The 14,975-nt window shown below is 52.6% G+C and overlaps 2 protein-coding genes across 5 annotated transcripts; one reads left to right on the top strand and one right to left on the bottom strand.

The window, feature by feature from the left end:
- Positions 1-2,427: 2,427 nt before the first annotated feature.
- Positions 2,428-4,313, bottom strand: THAP11 (THAP domain containing 11). The gene has a single exon (XM_036834665.1). The coding sequence runs from the start codon at positions 4,056-4,058 to the stop codon at positions 3,150-3,152; it is 909 nt and encodes a 302-aa protein (XP_036690560.1). The 5' UTR covers positions 4,059-4,313; the 3' UTR covers positions 2,428-3,149.
- Positions 4,314-4,538: 225 nt separating this feature from the next.
- On the top strand, positions 4,539-14,906 carry CENPT (centromere protein T). 4 transcript variants are annotated; one of them, XM_036834662.1, is made up of 15 exons: positions 4,739-5,464; positions 9,045-9,094; positions 9,224-9,421; positions 10,501-10,591; positions 10,732-10,819; positions 10,927-11,023; positions 11,144-11,280; positions 11,393-11,429; positions 11,645-11,793; positions 12,494-12,655; positions 12,968-13,288; positions 13,537-13,627; positions 14,232-14,408; positions 14,488-14,592; positions 14,674-14,906. In XM_036834662.1, the coding sequence occupies exons 3-15, from the start codon at positions 9,309-9,311 to the stop codon at positions 14,795-14,797; spliced, it is 1,692 nt and encodes a 563-aa protein (XP_036690557.1). In that variant the 5' UTR covers positions 4,739-5,464; positions 9,045-9,094; positions 9,224-9,308; the 3' UTR covers positions 14,798-14,906. The 4 variants fall into 4 exon arrangements, with proteins under 4 accessions (XP_036690555.1, XP_036690557.1, XP_036690556.1 ...); XM_036834661.1 differs by having other exon boundaries at positions 9,045-9,421; XM_036834660.1 differs by lacking the exons at positions 4,739-5,464; positions 9,045-9,094; positions 9,224-9,421 and adding an exon at positions 4,539-4,729 and having other exon boundaries at positions 14,674-14,892.
- Positions 14,907-14,975: the final 69 nt, after the last annotated feature.

Raw genomic sequence — 14,975 nt, 5'->3', positions numbered from 1 at the left:
AAACGCAGTTCCCCCCATTCTCCTTTTCGGCATAGGTGCGCCATGAGAAAACTACAGTTCCCGACGTCCTATGCGCCGAGGCCCAGACACGGCCCGCAGCGCGGGAGGGGAGACTAAGTCAGGGAGGGAGGCCGCTGAGGCGAGCCCCTGAGAATTGTGGTCTAGCGGAAGCCTCTGGAACACCCGAGCTTGGCGCCAGGCGGGGGTCAGGGCTCAGTTATCGCTAAGTCCCAGCTGGTCCGGCCCAGCTCTGGTTGCGCGGCTGTTCTGTGTTGGCCCCGCCTCCGTGGGAGCTCGGCCTGGCCCCAAACTGGCCTAGCCGCCCCTCCCTGGGCCCCTGAGCTGTTTCCGCTCGCAAAGCCCCCTCCCCTTTGGTGCTCTGGCCGCCCCTGCAGCTCTTCCGAGTGTTGCTCTAAGGCCAGCCGGGGCGGAACGCACAGCTTCTGTTTGTCCCAACATTCTTGCGCCCTGCCCGGTGCTAGTCGGACCCAAAGCTGGTTTCAAGCAGGCGAGGCTTTTCTTGGGCTGGAGACAAGATTACTCTTTAGATTTCTGCAGTTAGGGTCAAGACATTCTCACAAGTTTGTTTTTTGTTTTTTTTCCAGCAGGCAGAGCAGCTAAGAGTTTCATTTTTATTAAAAGAGTAATAACTGGCACGCCCAAACCTTCCCCGTGATTTAAGTGATAAAATTGTCCATAATCTCCCTCCCGCCCATTGCCCTTTCCTTTCAACGCCCATTTTCATCGTTTCCCGGGCAACGCAAACATTTGAAATAAGGCCTGTCTCTAGTTCAGGCCTGCTGGGGAAATGCTCTGCAGCTAAGCCAGGGGGGTCACAGGTACAGTTAATAGCGACAAGTCTTCTCCTGACCAGAGATCTCTCAGTTCTCTTGTTCTTCCAGAAGGGTCCTTCACAGATCCTCACCGTCAACCCCACCACTCCTCCCGGGAATGCCTCATACAACCAGGCCAGGCTTCTGTTTAATTAAATCCCAGATCTGTATTACTTTGCCTGACTAGATTCTTCTCTTATTACTCAGTCAGGGAGACTCTGCATTGCCCTGCTTGTGGTGTATCTAGGACCTCCCTTGCTCTGAGCTGTCCTCCTCCCCTCCAGAAGCTAAAACACCAGATAGGTTGTGTGCTGACAACATCCAGACACCGGGGAGACCTAGGCAGTCTGGCCCTCACCCCGTCCTGGGAGTGCTGCTGAGAGGTTCAAGTGAGCCAAAGCTGAAACAGTCTAAGTCCCTTCAACACACAGGAGCTAAAGGACACACTACAGAGCATGGCTTGGGCCTGGGAAAATCCTCACTCCTAATGAAGAAGAGTGGGGCAGTTGAGCAACTGATCCAATACCTACCCATAAAGGGCTTCAGTCCCACCTGGACTGGAAGGGCACTGCTGTGCTTCCACCACCTTATGACAAGCCAGAACTAACCCTAGGAAGGGAGAGATACAGTCCCTTCCACATCTAGGTACCTGCACAACCTTTCTCCCACCCCTCCTCCCCACCACAGACTTGTTTCTCAAGTCAGTGCCAAGGGGCCAGAAGGAGAGCAGAAACTAGAGGGACATTCATTTTAGAGTCATTCCAGTTTGAAACCACAGGGAAAGCCCCCAGGTAAGTGGCTTTTTCCATAAGTAACAGAGAAAGGAGTCATACGTTTTATGGAGCCCAATAAGTGTCCATTTGTGCCCGAACACCCATGTTAAACATGGCTAGCTTTAAAGGCATTTGTAGCTAGCTTTGAGCTAAATTACTTGGAACTATAGATAAAATTGTCACCTTGCCACTACAATATCCAATCTAAAGAAAGATGTTAACAGCCAAGAAAATGAGTCAAGGGGTCACAAATCCCAACTCCTATGCTTGAAGTCCTCTATGGATCCACCTCCTTCACAATGAAAGTGTGCCAAAGTCAAAGGTATCTGTATAAGAGTCCATGGCTGGCTCCAGCTACGGTCTTCACTGATTTAAGTAACTGCATGCCCATGTGTGCCAGACACTATACTAGGCCTAAGGGCTATAATAGTGAGCAAAATTCAACTCCAGCTGAAAATTCTTAAGGAATTCAAAACCCTCAGAGAAGTGGACTGCCACAATTCAGTTTAGTTCTCAGTTGCTCCTTCTCCCAGTTGAAAGGACACAGGGAGCTAACCCATGGACAAACCAGGACCATTTGGTGCAATTTCCAAACTCTTTCAGGTGAGCTGGAACTCTGCAAAGACCTTATGAGGCCAGGGTCCTTGTGCTTAGGCCCTCTTTATGGAGAAACCTAGTCACTGAAGCACCTCTACTCTCAGGGTCAGCCTGGTCCTTGAGACCTAAGGCGCAGAAGGTGGAGGCCTATCAGGAAGTCCATCTCCCCATGTTTCAGGGACCCTTAGCTGAGTCCTTATAAAAATAAATTGGCGAAACCCAAATAAAAACCTTACTTTCTGTTTAATCTGTTTTGCCAAACAAACACAGTGAAAACTTTAGTCTAATTGTACAGAAAATAGAATTTGTAACCAGTAGCAAACATAACAGGATAGACCTAAGTCCCTGGCAAGCTGGATCTCCATCAACAGGTCACCTAGATCACCTTGTCGATGGCCTCCTGGGAGGGAGGTCCTAGGAGGCAGAGGCACAGATCTGCCAGTCCCCAACAGAATCAGAGGCTGCACCTGGGAAGGAAAAGCACAAAAAGTAGAACTGATGTTACTTGGATCTCTTATCACTACACACAGAAGAGTTGTCTCCGATTGCCGGCCAAACTCAAGGTTCAGTTGTTTTCCCAAAGCCATAGTCCTTGGGCATCTCGCCTGCATCCCTAGGGGATGTTTCAAGTTCAGTGGTTCTGAAGCCTCTGCTTAACCAGAAACTGCAACATAAACTTGGGGTTGGGGAGTGAAGGTGGGGAGGGGTAGACAAAGTCATAATTGCTGGTGTCACCAGTGCAGAGTCTGAGATCCCAGACTTCAGGACCTTGCTTCAGGAGGAAACAAGAGAGGGTGCTTGGTCACCAGCAAAAGAGTCCAGCTGCCCTAAGGCTCAGTACTGCCAACCAGTGCCCCAGGAGTATGAGGGAGTTCAACAGCGGCGGCCTCAGGTCCCTCTAAGCTGGCAGGAGTCTGGGAGTCCTGAAGGCCGAAAGGGGACTTGTTCACATTCCGTGCTTCTTGCGGATGACAGCCATGGCCAGCAGCCGATCCTTCTCGCGTAGTTCTTCACGGAGTTTGGCCTCGGTGAGACGCAGGTGACGGATGCTGCCCTTCATCTCCTTCATCTTCACCTCCATCAGCGCCAGGATGTCCCGCTGCTCGTTCAGCTTGCGCAAGAGCTCCTCCTCTGTGGTGCCTGACGACAACGAGTACGAGTGGTCGGAGCCAGTATCAGGGAAGCCCTCTTCCCCGACCACCACCAACTGGGGGCCCATGGGGCACTCGGCGGCCTCCAGCCCTGCTGTAGCAGCCTCAAGCTCCGACGCAGCGGCTGCGGCGGCTGCGCCCTCTGCGGCCGCGAACTCCACTTGCACCGTCAGGTCAATGGGCTTCACATCTTCTCCCGTGGGAGTGGTGGGCGCCGGAGGCACTGATCCCGGAGCCTGGCTGCTGTCCACAGCAGCCTGAAGGGTGAGGAGCACAGCCGCAGAAGCAGATACCAGGTTCGGCTGCAGCTGAGCGGTCTGGGCAGTGGAGGCGGACGGCGACGGCTGCTGCTGCTGCTGTTGTTGCTGCTGCTGCTGTTGCTGCTGCTGCTGCTGCCTGCGGCGGGCGGCTGCGGCCCCCGCGGGTCTGCGCGCTACTTTGCGCTCGTTGACGCCGCGCAGCGGGAAGATGGTGGGGACCCGCACCGTGTAGGTTTTGCGGCCGCCCTGGAAGTGAACGCTGCAGAGACGGTGGCCCGTGGTGGGCTGGAAGGTGGAGAAGCACCCACTGACGCCGGCACGGGACACATTCTTGAGCCAAAGGCGCCGCAGCTCAGCGTCCTTGGGAAACGTATAGAAGTGCAACGCCTTGTCCCGGTGCGAGTTGTTGTAGCAGCCTGGCACGCAGCACGTAAAGCCAGGCATGGCTGCGCCGCGCGGCCCGGCCCGGCCCACCGGCCTTCTGAGCCTTTCGACGGCCCGGTCTGTATGCCGCCGCCCGCCCCTCGACGGGCGGCACCGCGCGAGGCCTCGGGCGGCCTCCCACTACTGCCGCCCGGCGCGGCCGGACTGGCCCGGCGCCCTGTGCCCAGAATACGCCTCCCGTCGGCCCGCGCCGAGCCAGCCGCCCAGCCGCCCGCCTGCGCTCCAGAGTGGGCCCCAGGGACGCCGCGAAGGACCGCCTGGGAAAGAGGACTACGCCCTCCACAATGCACCGCGGCAGAAGCCGCTCACTTCCGGAGCGGGGGCGCGCTTGTTCCGGCCTCTATGCAGGGCACCGCGACAGCCCACGTAGAGCGGACTCTTCCCCTACACGGCTCACCCTCGGCGGACTAGAGAGGCGTATTCGGTCGGAACGCTGTCGCTTGGACCGCCCTTCGCAAGGACCTGGAATCCTGATGGGGGGGTCGGGCGGCGCGCGTCTCTCCAGTGCGCAAGCGCCCTGGACATGTGCCCACGGAAACTACAAATCCCGCAATGCCTTGCGCTAAACTTGGCGGCTGCGGCCTGGAGCGCCGCCTAAGGGAAAGGTCGGGTTGCAAGCGGACCAGGTTTCGGACGAGGCCGTGCTGTTCGCCGGAAGCGATCCCCCAACCGTGAGCTGCTGAGTGCACGGCATTCCTGCGGGGGAGGGGAGGAAGGACCTAAACCTCAGTGTCCCGAAGGACCTCAGGGAGCCCTTTTGTCTGCATTGGAGACTCTCCCCCGACTCAGACGCCGCTTGCCTTGACTGTCTTATTGACCTAAACATAATCATCACTAGGCGCCTACTGTGCGCCGAGCATAGTGCAGGAAGTTGGGAACCGTGCAGGAACCATACCGACGCGGCCTGACTATAGAGGGATGAGGGTCAGACTTTTGGATAATAGATGTGAATGAATGCACACTAATGGATGTCTAATCACAGAAATAAACGCTCCAAAAACAAAAATCAACAAGGGAGAGGGAAAAGTGGGAGGCGGAGGCCCAGGAAGAAAAAATCCACGAAAAGCTTGGTTAGAGCGGAGTCGCTGGTTTTTGCCCCGGGAACCAGCCTGTAAGAACCTGAGGCAGGAAGGAGCTAGGCTCTGCCCTTAAGGATCCTCAAGGGTAGCCAGAATAGCAGAAGCTCCGAAAGATACCAAACTGGGCCAAGTTAAAAGATTTGTGATTTTATTCTGCAGGTGACTGGGAACTGTTGGAGGGGTGTTAAACGAGAGGTTGGACAGGATTTGTATTGTAACAAGTTACCTCCCCACTCCCTCGACTTCCTTGGGGAAAGTGTTCTAAAGGGCAAGAGAAGCTGTGGAAAACCAGAGAGGAGGCCAGGCACTCGTCCAGGAGAATTACCTGTAAGCTAGCCCTCCTTTGCCGAGTTCCCCGTTTCTCCCACTTCTTGCCGTTCTTCACCCTTTCTCCTGACTCTCTCTCCTCACTTTTTTCTCTTCTGATTACAGACCACGGGTATGAATTCAAAGCCTAGTTTATATATTATTTCTTTTTTTTTTTTATATATTATTTCTAATTATTTGATATAAAAACAAAATAGATCGGGCCTTTTAAAAGTTTGCAAAAGCACTCCAAGTTAACTGTCACTTTTTTAGTTATTCCTTTTTATTTTTGGCTGCATTGGGTCGTTGTTGCCGCACACGGGCTTTTCTCTAGCTGCGGCAAGCAGGGGCTACTCTTTGTTGCGGTCCGTGGGCTTCTCATTGCGGTGGCTTCACTTGTTGCAGAGCGCGGGCTCTAGGTGCGCAGGCTTCAATAGTTGTGGCGTGCAGGCTCTAGAGCGCAGGCTCAGTAGTTGTGATGCACAGGTTTAGTTGCTCCGCAGCATGTGGGATCTTCCCAGACTAGGGCTCGAACCCGTGTCCCCTGCGTTGGCAGGCGGATTCCTAACCACTGCACCACCAGGGAAGTCCAAGTTTGTTATTCTTTATTGTAAAACAGACCCACACTTAAAATGTTCTAGAAACATACAGGACAATGGGGAAAAAAAGAACTATTTTTCTGGTCCCAACACCCAAACATTACCATTGCATTTCTGTTTACAACCAATGTGATCCTTGGTTATTTGTGTGGATTTCACAGAACCATTCCTCCTGGCCAATGCAAACTGAGGTCCACAGCTTGAACCCCTTCAAATTCAGAAATGCGTTCTTTAGTATGTGTAGCCCATGGTGAAAGATGTGCATTCATTGGGGTGAATCATTTATACAAGTGTAAAAACATGAATACACACTGTTTTATGTTTAAATGTTTATAAAATGTGTGCAGTAGAGATAAAATTCAGCAAAGGTCATTGCATCTGTTATTATGTATTTTCATTGTCATACAGTTACTCATACGGTTCTACTCCTACCAGTCTCAAGACCTACCTTACTCAAAAAATGTTGGTGAGAAGTCAAACTGATGTCATTTCTTTATGTACAGAACATTGAAAATTATGCTCTATAAAACTACTTTCCAGACTTGAGGACACGGGGAGGGGGAAGGGTAAGCTGGGACGAAGTGAGAGAGTGGCATGGACATATATACACTACCAAATGTAAAACAGTGGGAAGCAGCCGCATAGCACAGGGAGATCAGCTCTGTGCTTGTGTCTACCTAGAGGGGTGGGATAGGGAGGGTGGGAGGGAGACACAAGAGGGAGGGGATATGGGGATATATGTACATGTATAGCTGATTCACTTTGTTATACAGCAGAAACTAACACACCATTGTACAGCAATTATACTCCAATAAAGATGTTTAAAAAAAAAAAAAGGGACTTCCCTGGTGGCGCAGTGGTTAAGAATCCACCTGCCAATGCAGGGGACATGGGTTCGAGCCCTGGTCCGGGAAGATCCCACATGCCACGGAGCAACTAAGCCCATGCACCACAACTACTGAGCCTGTGTGCCACAACTACTGAAGCCTGCGTGCCTAGAGCCTGTGCTCCGCAACAAGAGAAGCCACCACAATGAGAACCCCGTGCACCACAACAAAGAGTAGCCCCTGCTAGCTGCAACTAGAGAAAGCCCGCGCGCAGCAATGAAAACCCAACGCAGCCAGTTAGTTAATTAATTATTAATTTAAAAAAAAACACTCTACCTTCCAGTACATAAAATCACCTTTAATCTACACTTAGTCTTCTACACTCAAAAAAATGTCTGGAATGCAACGCCTGGCTTTCTCCCCACCCCCACTGCCCTGCCCACCTTCTGTCTTGTCACCTCTGGAGAAAGGCAAGAACCTTTGTCACATGTCTCCCGGATTCCAATCTTGCCTTCCCTACAATCTGTTCTTTACATGGCTGCCAAAGAAAATATAATTATGTAATACCTCTGCTTAAATCCCTCCGGTGGCCTATTGCATTTAGAATATTCTCCAAACTCCTTTCCAGAACCTGCGATACCTCACATGGTCTGGCCCCATGAACCCAGTTTTTTTGATTGATTGTTCGTTTTCAGTTTTGCTTTCTTGTGTTTTTTGGCCACATCACGCGGCTTGTGGGATTTTAGTTCTTGGACCAGGGATTGAATCCAGGCCCTTGGCAGTAAGAGCACAGAGTCCTAACCACTGGACCACCAGGGAATTCCCCCAGTGTTTTATTATTTAAAATAATATTTATAAAATATTATTTTATTATTATTATTATTTTGGCTGCATTGGGTCTTCGTTGCTGCGCGCAGGCTTTCTCTAGTTGAGGCTAGCGGGGGCTACTCTTCGTTGCAGAGCACGGGCTTCTCACTGCAGTGGCTTCTCTTTGTTGTGGAGCACGGGCCCTAGGCGCGCAGACTTCAGTAGTTGTTGCTTGCGGGCTCTAGGCTCGCTGGCTTCAGTAGTTGTGGCACTGAGGTTCCGTAGTTGTGGCTTGCGGGCTCTAGAGCGCAGGCTCAGTAGTTGTGGTACACTGGCTTAGTTTCTCCACAGCATGTGCGATCTTCCCGGACCAGGGCTCGAATGTCCTCTGAATTGGCAGGTGGATTCTTAACCACTACACCAGCAGGGCAGTCCCTGTGTTTTGTTTTGTTTTTTTGACAAATAGTAAATATAAAGTTTAATCAATCATGTAAACACAGTAAAGACAATCTATGCAAACACAAATAATGCTGTGAAAAGTAAGCTCATTCTCAAATTGTTTTGAGAAGTTTTTTATGTTTTTTCCATATTATCCAGTCCAAAGCTTTACAAATAATGAATAAATATTGCACTTAGGTGGTTGATAGTGATCGTGGAAATGTGCCTGCAAAGGGCTAGCAATTTAAGTCAGATAACACAAAGGTCAGATCTAAATGACGAGGAATATGATTTTCCTCTGCAGTTCTCTAATTTTGAGAAGCAAGAATCTTATTTTTTCTTTGCTCTATTTTTTAACATAAGCACAAATATGCCCATGCCACTGCCAGTATCTGAAACTTTACACACAATTTAGGAGCATGAAGGAGAACTCCACAGGCAACTCAGAGCTCAAGTTCTATTTCAGCTCCCATTAAAATTTAAGAAAGGGGACAGGGGGCTGTCAGTTGGTGAAAATATGGTAATGGAGTCTCCAGCATTAACAGAACTTTTGAGAGCTGGAATTAATCTCAAAATTGCTGATGTTTGGAGATTTTAACATCTCTGCTGGATCACAAACAGCCCACTAGCTTCTGAGCCTGCAAACTGATCTCTTGTGATAGATACAGGTCCTATAGACACATTGGTCTTTGCAAATGCAAATCTGATCAGGTCACATATAGAATACAGTTATTTTTTTCCTGGCTCAAATGTGTCTCTCCTCATCTTCGGAGAGGGAGATGAGAATGAGAGACATTCTCACAAATAGTCACTGCTATTTATTCATGACCTGGCTTATTACTTGTCAGATCCTGAGTTAAACATTATCTAATTGACTCATTACACACACACACACACTCTTATTAGGTGGTTATCACCCTCATCTTACAGGTGAGGAAACCGAGGCTTCGACTGGCTGCACATATTTGCCCAGGCTCAAGGTAAGGATGCCCGCAACACCCGTTTGCTACCACCACTGTACACCCCGGGCGAAGCCTACGGCAGGACTAGAACTGCAATTCCCGTGGGGCTGTGCGGCAGCCTCGCGAGAGTTGACCTAAATTCAGCAGCATCGCGAGAGTTGGCTTAAATGTGGCGGCGGGAAGCCGGCGATCGTAGCTACCGAAGCGGCTGGGAGGGCTGGCTGCTGAGGCGATGGCGGACAGCTACAGCCGGGACAGCGAGCCTACGACGCGCACGCTGCTACGGCGCGTGCTGGATACAGCGGATCCGCGCACCCCGCGGCGACCCCGGAGTGCTCGGACTGAGTATGTGAGGGTGCCCCAACACAAGAGCAACCAGAGGGAGTGGGCGATGGGGTCCAGAGCTGACCCTGTTTGGAGACGGAAACTGAGTCTCGGAGAAGAGCAGAGTCCAGGGCTCTGAGAACAGGCTCCTTTCTCCTCGCTGGGCTCGGGTCAGCTGTTTGTGCGCCCACCCCTGAGACTCCAGGCCGCTCGGGACCTCAGAGCTCAATTATGCAGGCGTCCTTGGGGGTCCGCTTCTGGAAGCGAAGGATAGGTGCCCAGAATCTGGACCTCTGCTATGTTCTCTAGGCCAGTTTTTTCCAGAGTATGTCCAGGCATCTGCCCTGAACTGTCTCCCAAGCGGTTCCCAGCTGAAAGATGGGAAAGGAGTTGCAGAGCATAGCCTGGGTAGCAGTCAGGAGGCAGGAACTGGAGAGATGCTTTGCTAGGGAGCAGCGAATTTGGCCTGAGGTGGTGGGAGTGTCAGTGGGTGAGGGCTGTGGTGAGCTCATGGTGCAGAGAGGGTGGAAGATGGCATCTGCTGACTTCCTGGGGCAGTGCAGTTCCTTTATAGACAATGGGAAGCCATTCATTATAGGTTTTAGACCTATGAGTGATGAGGTGGGAGTTGTGCCAGAGGAACATTTATGTGGTTCTGGAATCTGAGAGGGGATTGGATTGGAGAGAGTAGGGCTGGAGTGACCCATGTGGAGGTTGCTGTCAGACCCTGACTAGTACTTAAAAGGTTTAAAGATGTTGAAATATCCTTGGATTGTTTTAGTGTCTAGAATGGATACTTTTCCAGTTGTTTCTTTTATCTGTGTGGTTAACCCCTACTTCTGCCATAGTCACTTCTGTGAAGCCTTCCTCAGCCCTTCTCTCTGGCTGGGTCATCATATTCCTTCTCTCTTCCCATACCCCTTGGGCTCCCTTTCATCCACAACCCTGTTGACATAGAACTGGGAATAGGGCTATGGGAGGGCAAGTGGTTTCTGGTCCCTGTCCCTAAGGGTAAAGGACTTCAGCCAAGATCCCTGACGAAGACCCGTCTCTAGTTCACCCTCCCTACATAATTCTCACAGTTGCTGCTCTTTACACAGTGTCCAAAGAGCCCTGCTTCAAACACCTTCCTCTAGGAGGCTGAGGAGCCAAACAAAGATGACTGCCAGGCATTGTTCTCATAGAGCCAGGGTAAGTGCCCTACCCACTGATCACTACAGGGCTCTGGTTGCCTTCAGGGGGCTCTTGAGTTATAGCTCTGCTCTGGAGCCCACCTTGAGGGACTGTCGAGGCAAAGGAACAAACTGATTGCTTGATGCTTTTACCCAAAGTCTATTGACAGATTGGCCCATGTTCAAGCCAGTGGACACCTGGAGGAACAGACACCCCGGACTCTGCTGAAGAACATCTTACTAACTGGTGAGTGAGGACTGGCCTGCAGTGAGAATCAGGCACCAGCCCTGTGGTATCTCTCATTTAGGGCAGCCTGCCCTGCCAGCTCCACTCTCTCCTTGCTATTTCTACAGCCCCGGAATCTTCCATCCTAATGCCAGAGTCAGTGGTGAAGCCAGTGCCGGCACCGCAGGTGGTCCAGGCTTCCAGACAGGAAAGCGGTCGGGGCAGGTGCAGTAAATTCCCTCCTTGGGCTAGGCTGCTGGGCATTACTAGTCAGGGAGCCTCTTGGGGCTCTAAGAGCTGGAGTTGGGTGTCCTGGCTTGTCTGAGAAAAGCTCCATCCTTGTAGCCTGGAGCTGCAGCTTCCTGAACTTGAGCCCCCCACAACCCTGGCTCCAGGTCTGCTGGCTCTTGGCAGAAGGAAGCAGAGACTGAGGTTGTCAGTGTTTCAGCAAGGAGTGGACTTGGGACTGCCTCCCTCCCAAGGTGAGGTCCTGGACAACACCTGTGGCCACCCTCTCTGTCCTCTGGAGAGACTGAGGAGGCCTGAGAGAAGCCTGGGTAACTTATTATGGTTTCTTTTTACATCCTCTTGCAGAGCCTCATGGGAATGCTGATGCCTCTTCCCTCACCAGGTGCTGTTGCCTGTTCCGGGAGTTGGTGGAGGAGAGGCTTGGGGAAGGGGGTGCTGACTAGAATGCAATCTGGCTATAACTGCTCCATGCTCACAGCATGGTGGCTGGGTTCTAAGAGATGAGAGCACCGGGGCAGCTGGGGGACTCCTGGGGTGGGGGAGGGGGGTTGGACCTCAGGTACCTGATTTTCCTTTGTGCCTTGTCCCTCCCGTCAGCTCCCTCAACTTGACCTTCGCCACACCCCTGCAGCCACAATCAGTGAAGAGGCCTGGTTTGGCCCGCAGACCTCCTACACGCCGAGCTGTAGATGTGGGTACATTTTTGCAGGATCTGCGAGATACTTCCCTGGCCTTGGCTCCTCCAGGTAAGGTTGAGATTTCCGTCTTCTGGCCTGTGGGGAAAGCTTTCCCCCCATGATTGATGGGAGGTGCTGCTGAGACCAAGGTTGCTCCTCTCTCCTTTGAGTCAAGAACAGTGAGCAAGCCTGGCCAGTAGGTCTACGAGGACTTTCTGCTTTCTTTCTGCAAATTGCCTCTTGTCTTGCTGGGGCCCAGTCTTGGTCCCTCAGTATCTTCCAGGACCCCATATCCTTGAAGAGCTACAGGACTGAGGGTAGGAAAGGGGTATGATATGGTGGCTGGAGCTTATTGGGAGGTTGAAAGGGGCTAGGATCAGGATCAGCTGTTCAGTCAGAGCTGACCTGGGAGCCTGATTCCAAAAGACAAGTCAAGTTCACCAGGATAAGAGAAGGGTTTCAGGCAGAGGGACCTGAATGAGAAGTGGAGGCATGGGTGAGCAGATTGGGTGGGGCAACCTATGGAGCCTGGGAATGCCAGGCTAAGGAGCAGGAAGGTAAGCAAGGAGAGCTGTGGAAGGGAGATTAGGCTTAGAGTAGACTTAGTCTTCTCTCTCTGAGGGCCACTTGGGCAGGCTTGTGGGTCCACTACCCAGGCCCTGGTGACTGGGTAGCAGAGCAGCAGGTGGGCTTGCAAAACACTGAGTGCCAACTGGACCTTGATCTCCAGATGAGAGCCTCAAAACCCCTGTTGCTACTCTGCCAACAGACACAGTGTTGGAGGACACCCAGCCCTTCTCCCAGCCCTTGGTTGGCCGTTCCCCCAGTGTGCACCACTCCCTGCCTTGCCCCTCTCACTCTGGGGCTAAAGATGTGGAGAGGGCTGCCAGTCGCAGGACATGGAGCAGTGGGCTTGGGCTGCAGAACAACGGTGAGTATGTGGGGCACGCAACCTGGAGCCAAGCCTAGCTTAAGCAAGAATTGGCATTGGTGTTTTTTCCTCCTCAGGCCCATATGTGTACCCCCTCACCCCCGAGTCCCTTTGGAGGGCTGTTGATTCCTCCATCCAAGAGCAGAGTCAGTGTTGGGCCAGGAGATTCCAAACCAGTACCCTGGGGCTGCCTCTGGCCCTCTTCCCTCCTTGATGGGCTAGGCTGGGTTTTACTACTCCATCTTTGCCTTTCTCAGAGCTACAGCCCTGGCCTACTGCTTTTCTAGCCTGTATTCTCTGCCCTTGATTCAGGTGCTGGGAAACCAGCCCCGTTTCTGGCAGGAAAGGTGGAGGAGGTTGGTGCCCTTGCTATGGGCTTTCCGAACATCAGCAGTAATATCTCTGGAGAAGATGTAATAGAGCCCTTACAGAATGGAGTAGGTGAGGAGGCAGAGGAAAGAATGGAAGAAAGCTTGAGGGAAGTGGAGAAGGCAGCAGAAGCACAAGGATCCGCCAGAGCAGAAGAGCCTGAAGGACACATAGAAGTGACCGAAGCAGAGGGATCCTGGGGGGCTGTCGAGGCCAAGGAGCCAGAAGGATCTTCAGGGGATGAAGACACCTCTGGTAGAACAGGTAAGGGGCCCAGTGCAGGGATCAGGGGGTGGGTGGGTGACAGCTGTGTCCCTGGCCTTGGAGGAGGGGCTTACCTGGCTTGTGTTTCTGGGCACAGGTGGTCTTGGGCCAGGGAAACTCTGAAGGGCCCCTTGCTTGGCTGGAGCTAGATGGAGCCCTCGAGGAACAGGATAAGGAGGCTGTGGGCCTTCAGGGTTGAGTGAGATGGTCAGGCCTGTGCCCTCTGTAACCCTGCCCTTCCTCTGCAGCAAGTCCAGAGTTGGCCTCCAGCACCCCAGAGTTCCTTCGGGCCAGGCGACTTCAGTTTCTTGAGACAGCTCCACCACCTAGCACTGCAGTGTAAGATCCCACGACCCTGTTCCACATGGGCCTCTTGGAAGGGGGCAGGTACTGAGGTTGGCATTGGGTACCACAGAGTTATCACTCTTATCACTCTTCCTTTAGGTATGTAAGATGATTACCCAGGAGAGCACCCTAAGGTGGGCTGGATGGGGCCCACTCAGAGCACATCTGTTACCCTGGTGCCTGCTTGCAGGGGCTTAGAGGAGCCTGGGCAGGGGGAAGTGCCTAGGTTAGTATGCAGTCAGAGAAGGCTTCCTGGAGGAGAATTAGCAGAATGGGACAGGCAGCAGTGGGCTGAGTAGGGGGAATGTCCATGCCAAAGCCTGAAGATCATGGGCCTGAGCAAGTACTGGTTTGTATGATGAGGCTAGACTGGGACATTGTGCCCAGATTGTGGAGGGTTGGGGCCCCAGGGAAAGACCAGGCCTCTACATAGCCCCCTGTCCCCACTGCCCCCCAGAAATGGTTGGAGCTGTTGGTCCAGCCTGGCCAAGGAGCACAAGGGCCCCAGTCTTGGCAGGAGCCAGCAAGACTTATCTTTGATTAGCGGCCTCTTTAGGTAGCAGCAGTTCAGCTAACTCTGTTCACTCCTTGCCCCCAGGTTACCTTCAGAGCCTCCGGAGCCTCTGTCGGCCAGGCTTCCTCCCAAGCCCCGAATCCCTGGCTCCAGACCCCGTCAAGATCCCTACAAGACTGGACTGAACCACTATGCGAAACTCTTTAGCTTCTATGCTAAGATGCCCATGGAGAAGAAGGCTGTGGAGATGGTGGAGAAGTGGTGAGTCCTTGACACTTGGGGTGGGGAGAGGAGCCCCTCAGATCATGAACAGTCTGTTTTACCCCTACTTTCTTGGCAGCCTGGACAAGTATTTCCAGCATCTTTGTGACGACCTGGAGGTATTTGCTGCTCATGCTGGCCGCAAGACTGTGAGGCCAGAGGACCTGGAGCTGCTGATGCGAAGGTAAGTGGATGGAAGCAGGGAGGTGCTGGGTGTGGGAGTGCTGGCGCTGATTCTCTCATTCTCTATCTTCCTCTGCTGCAGGCAGGGCCTGGTCACTGACCAAGTCTCCCTGCATGTGCTCGTGGAGCGGCACCTGCCCCTGGAGTACCGACAGCAGCTCATCCCTTGTGCATTCAGTGGCAACACTGTCTTCCCTGCCCAGTAGTGGCCAGGCCTCAACACCTGCCCTGTCCCTACCTGGGGCCCCTTGGCCCCACATACACTTCTAGGTTTCCTCCCTGCCCCCCAGCATCAATAAAATGTCACAAACAGAATATGCTGTGTTTTGGTGCATGTTCTGGGACCAGCCAAGCAGGGACGAACCACCCTTCCCTTGACTCCCC

Source organism: Balaenoptera musculus, chromosome 19 (genome assembly GCF_009873245.2).
Source record: "Balaenoptera musculus isolate JJ_BM4_2016_0621 chromosome 19, mBalMus1.pri.v3, whole genome shotgun sequence".
Taxonomy (NCBI): Eukaryota; Metazoa; Chordata; class Mammalia; order Artiodactyla; family Balaenopteridae; genus Balaenoptera; species Balaenoptera musculus.
The sequence above is the reverse complement of the archived record's forward strand: the minus strand, read 5'-3'. Positions and strand labels throughout refer to the sequence as shown.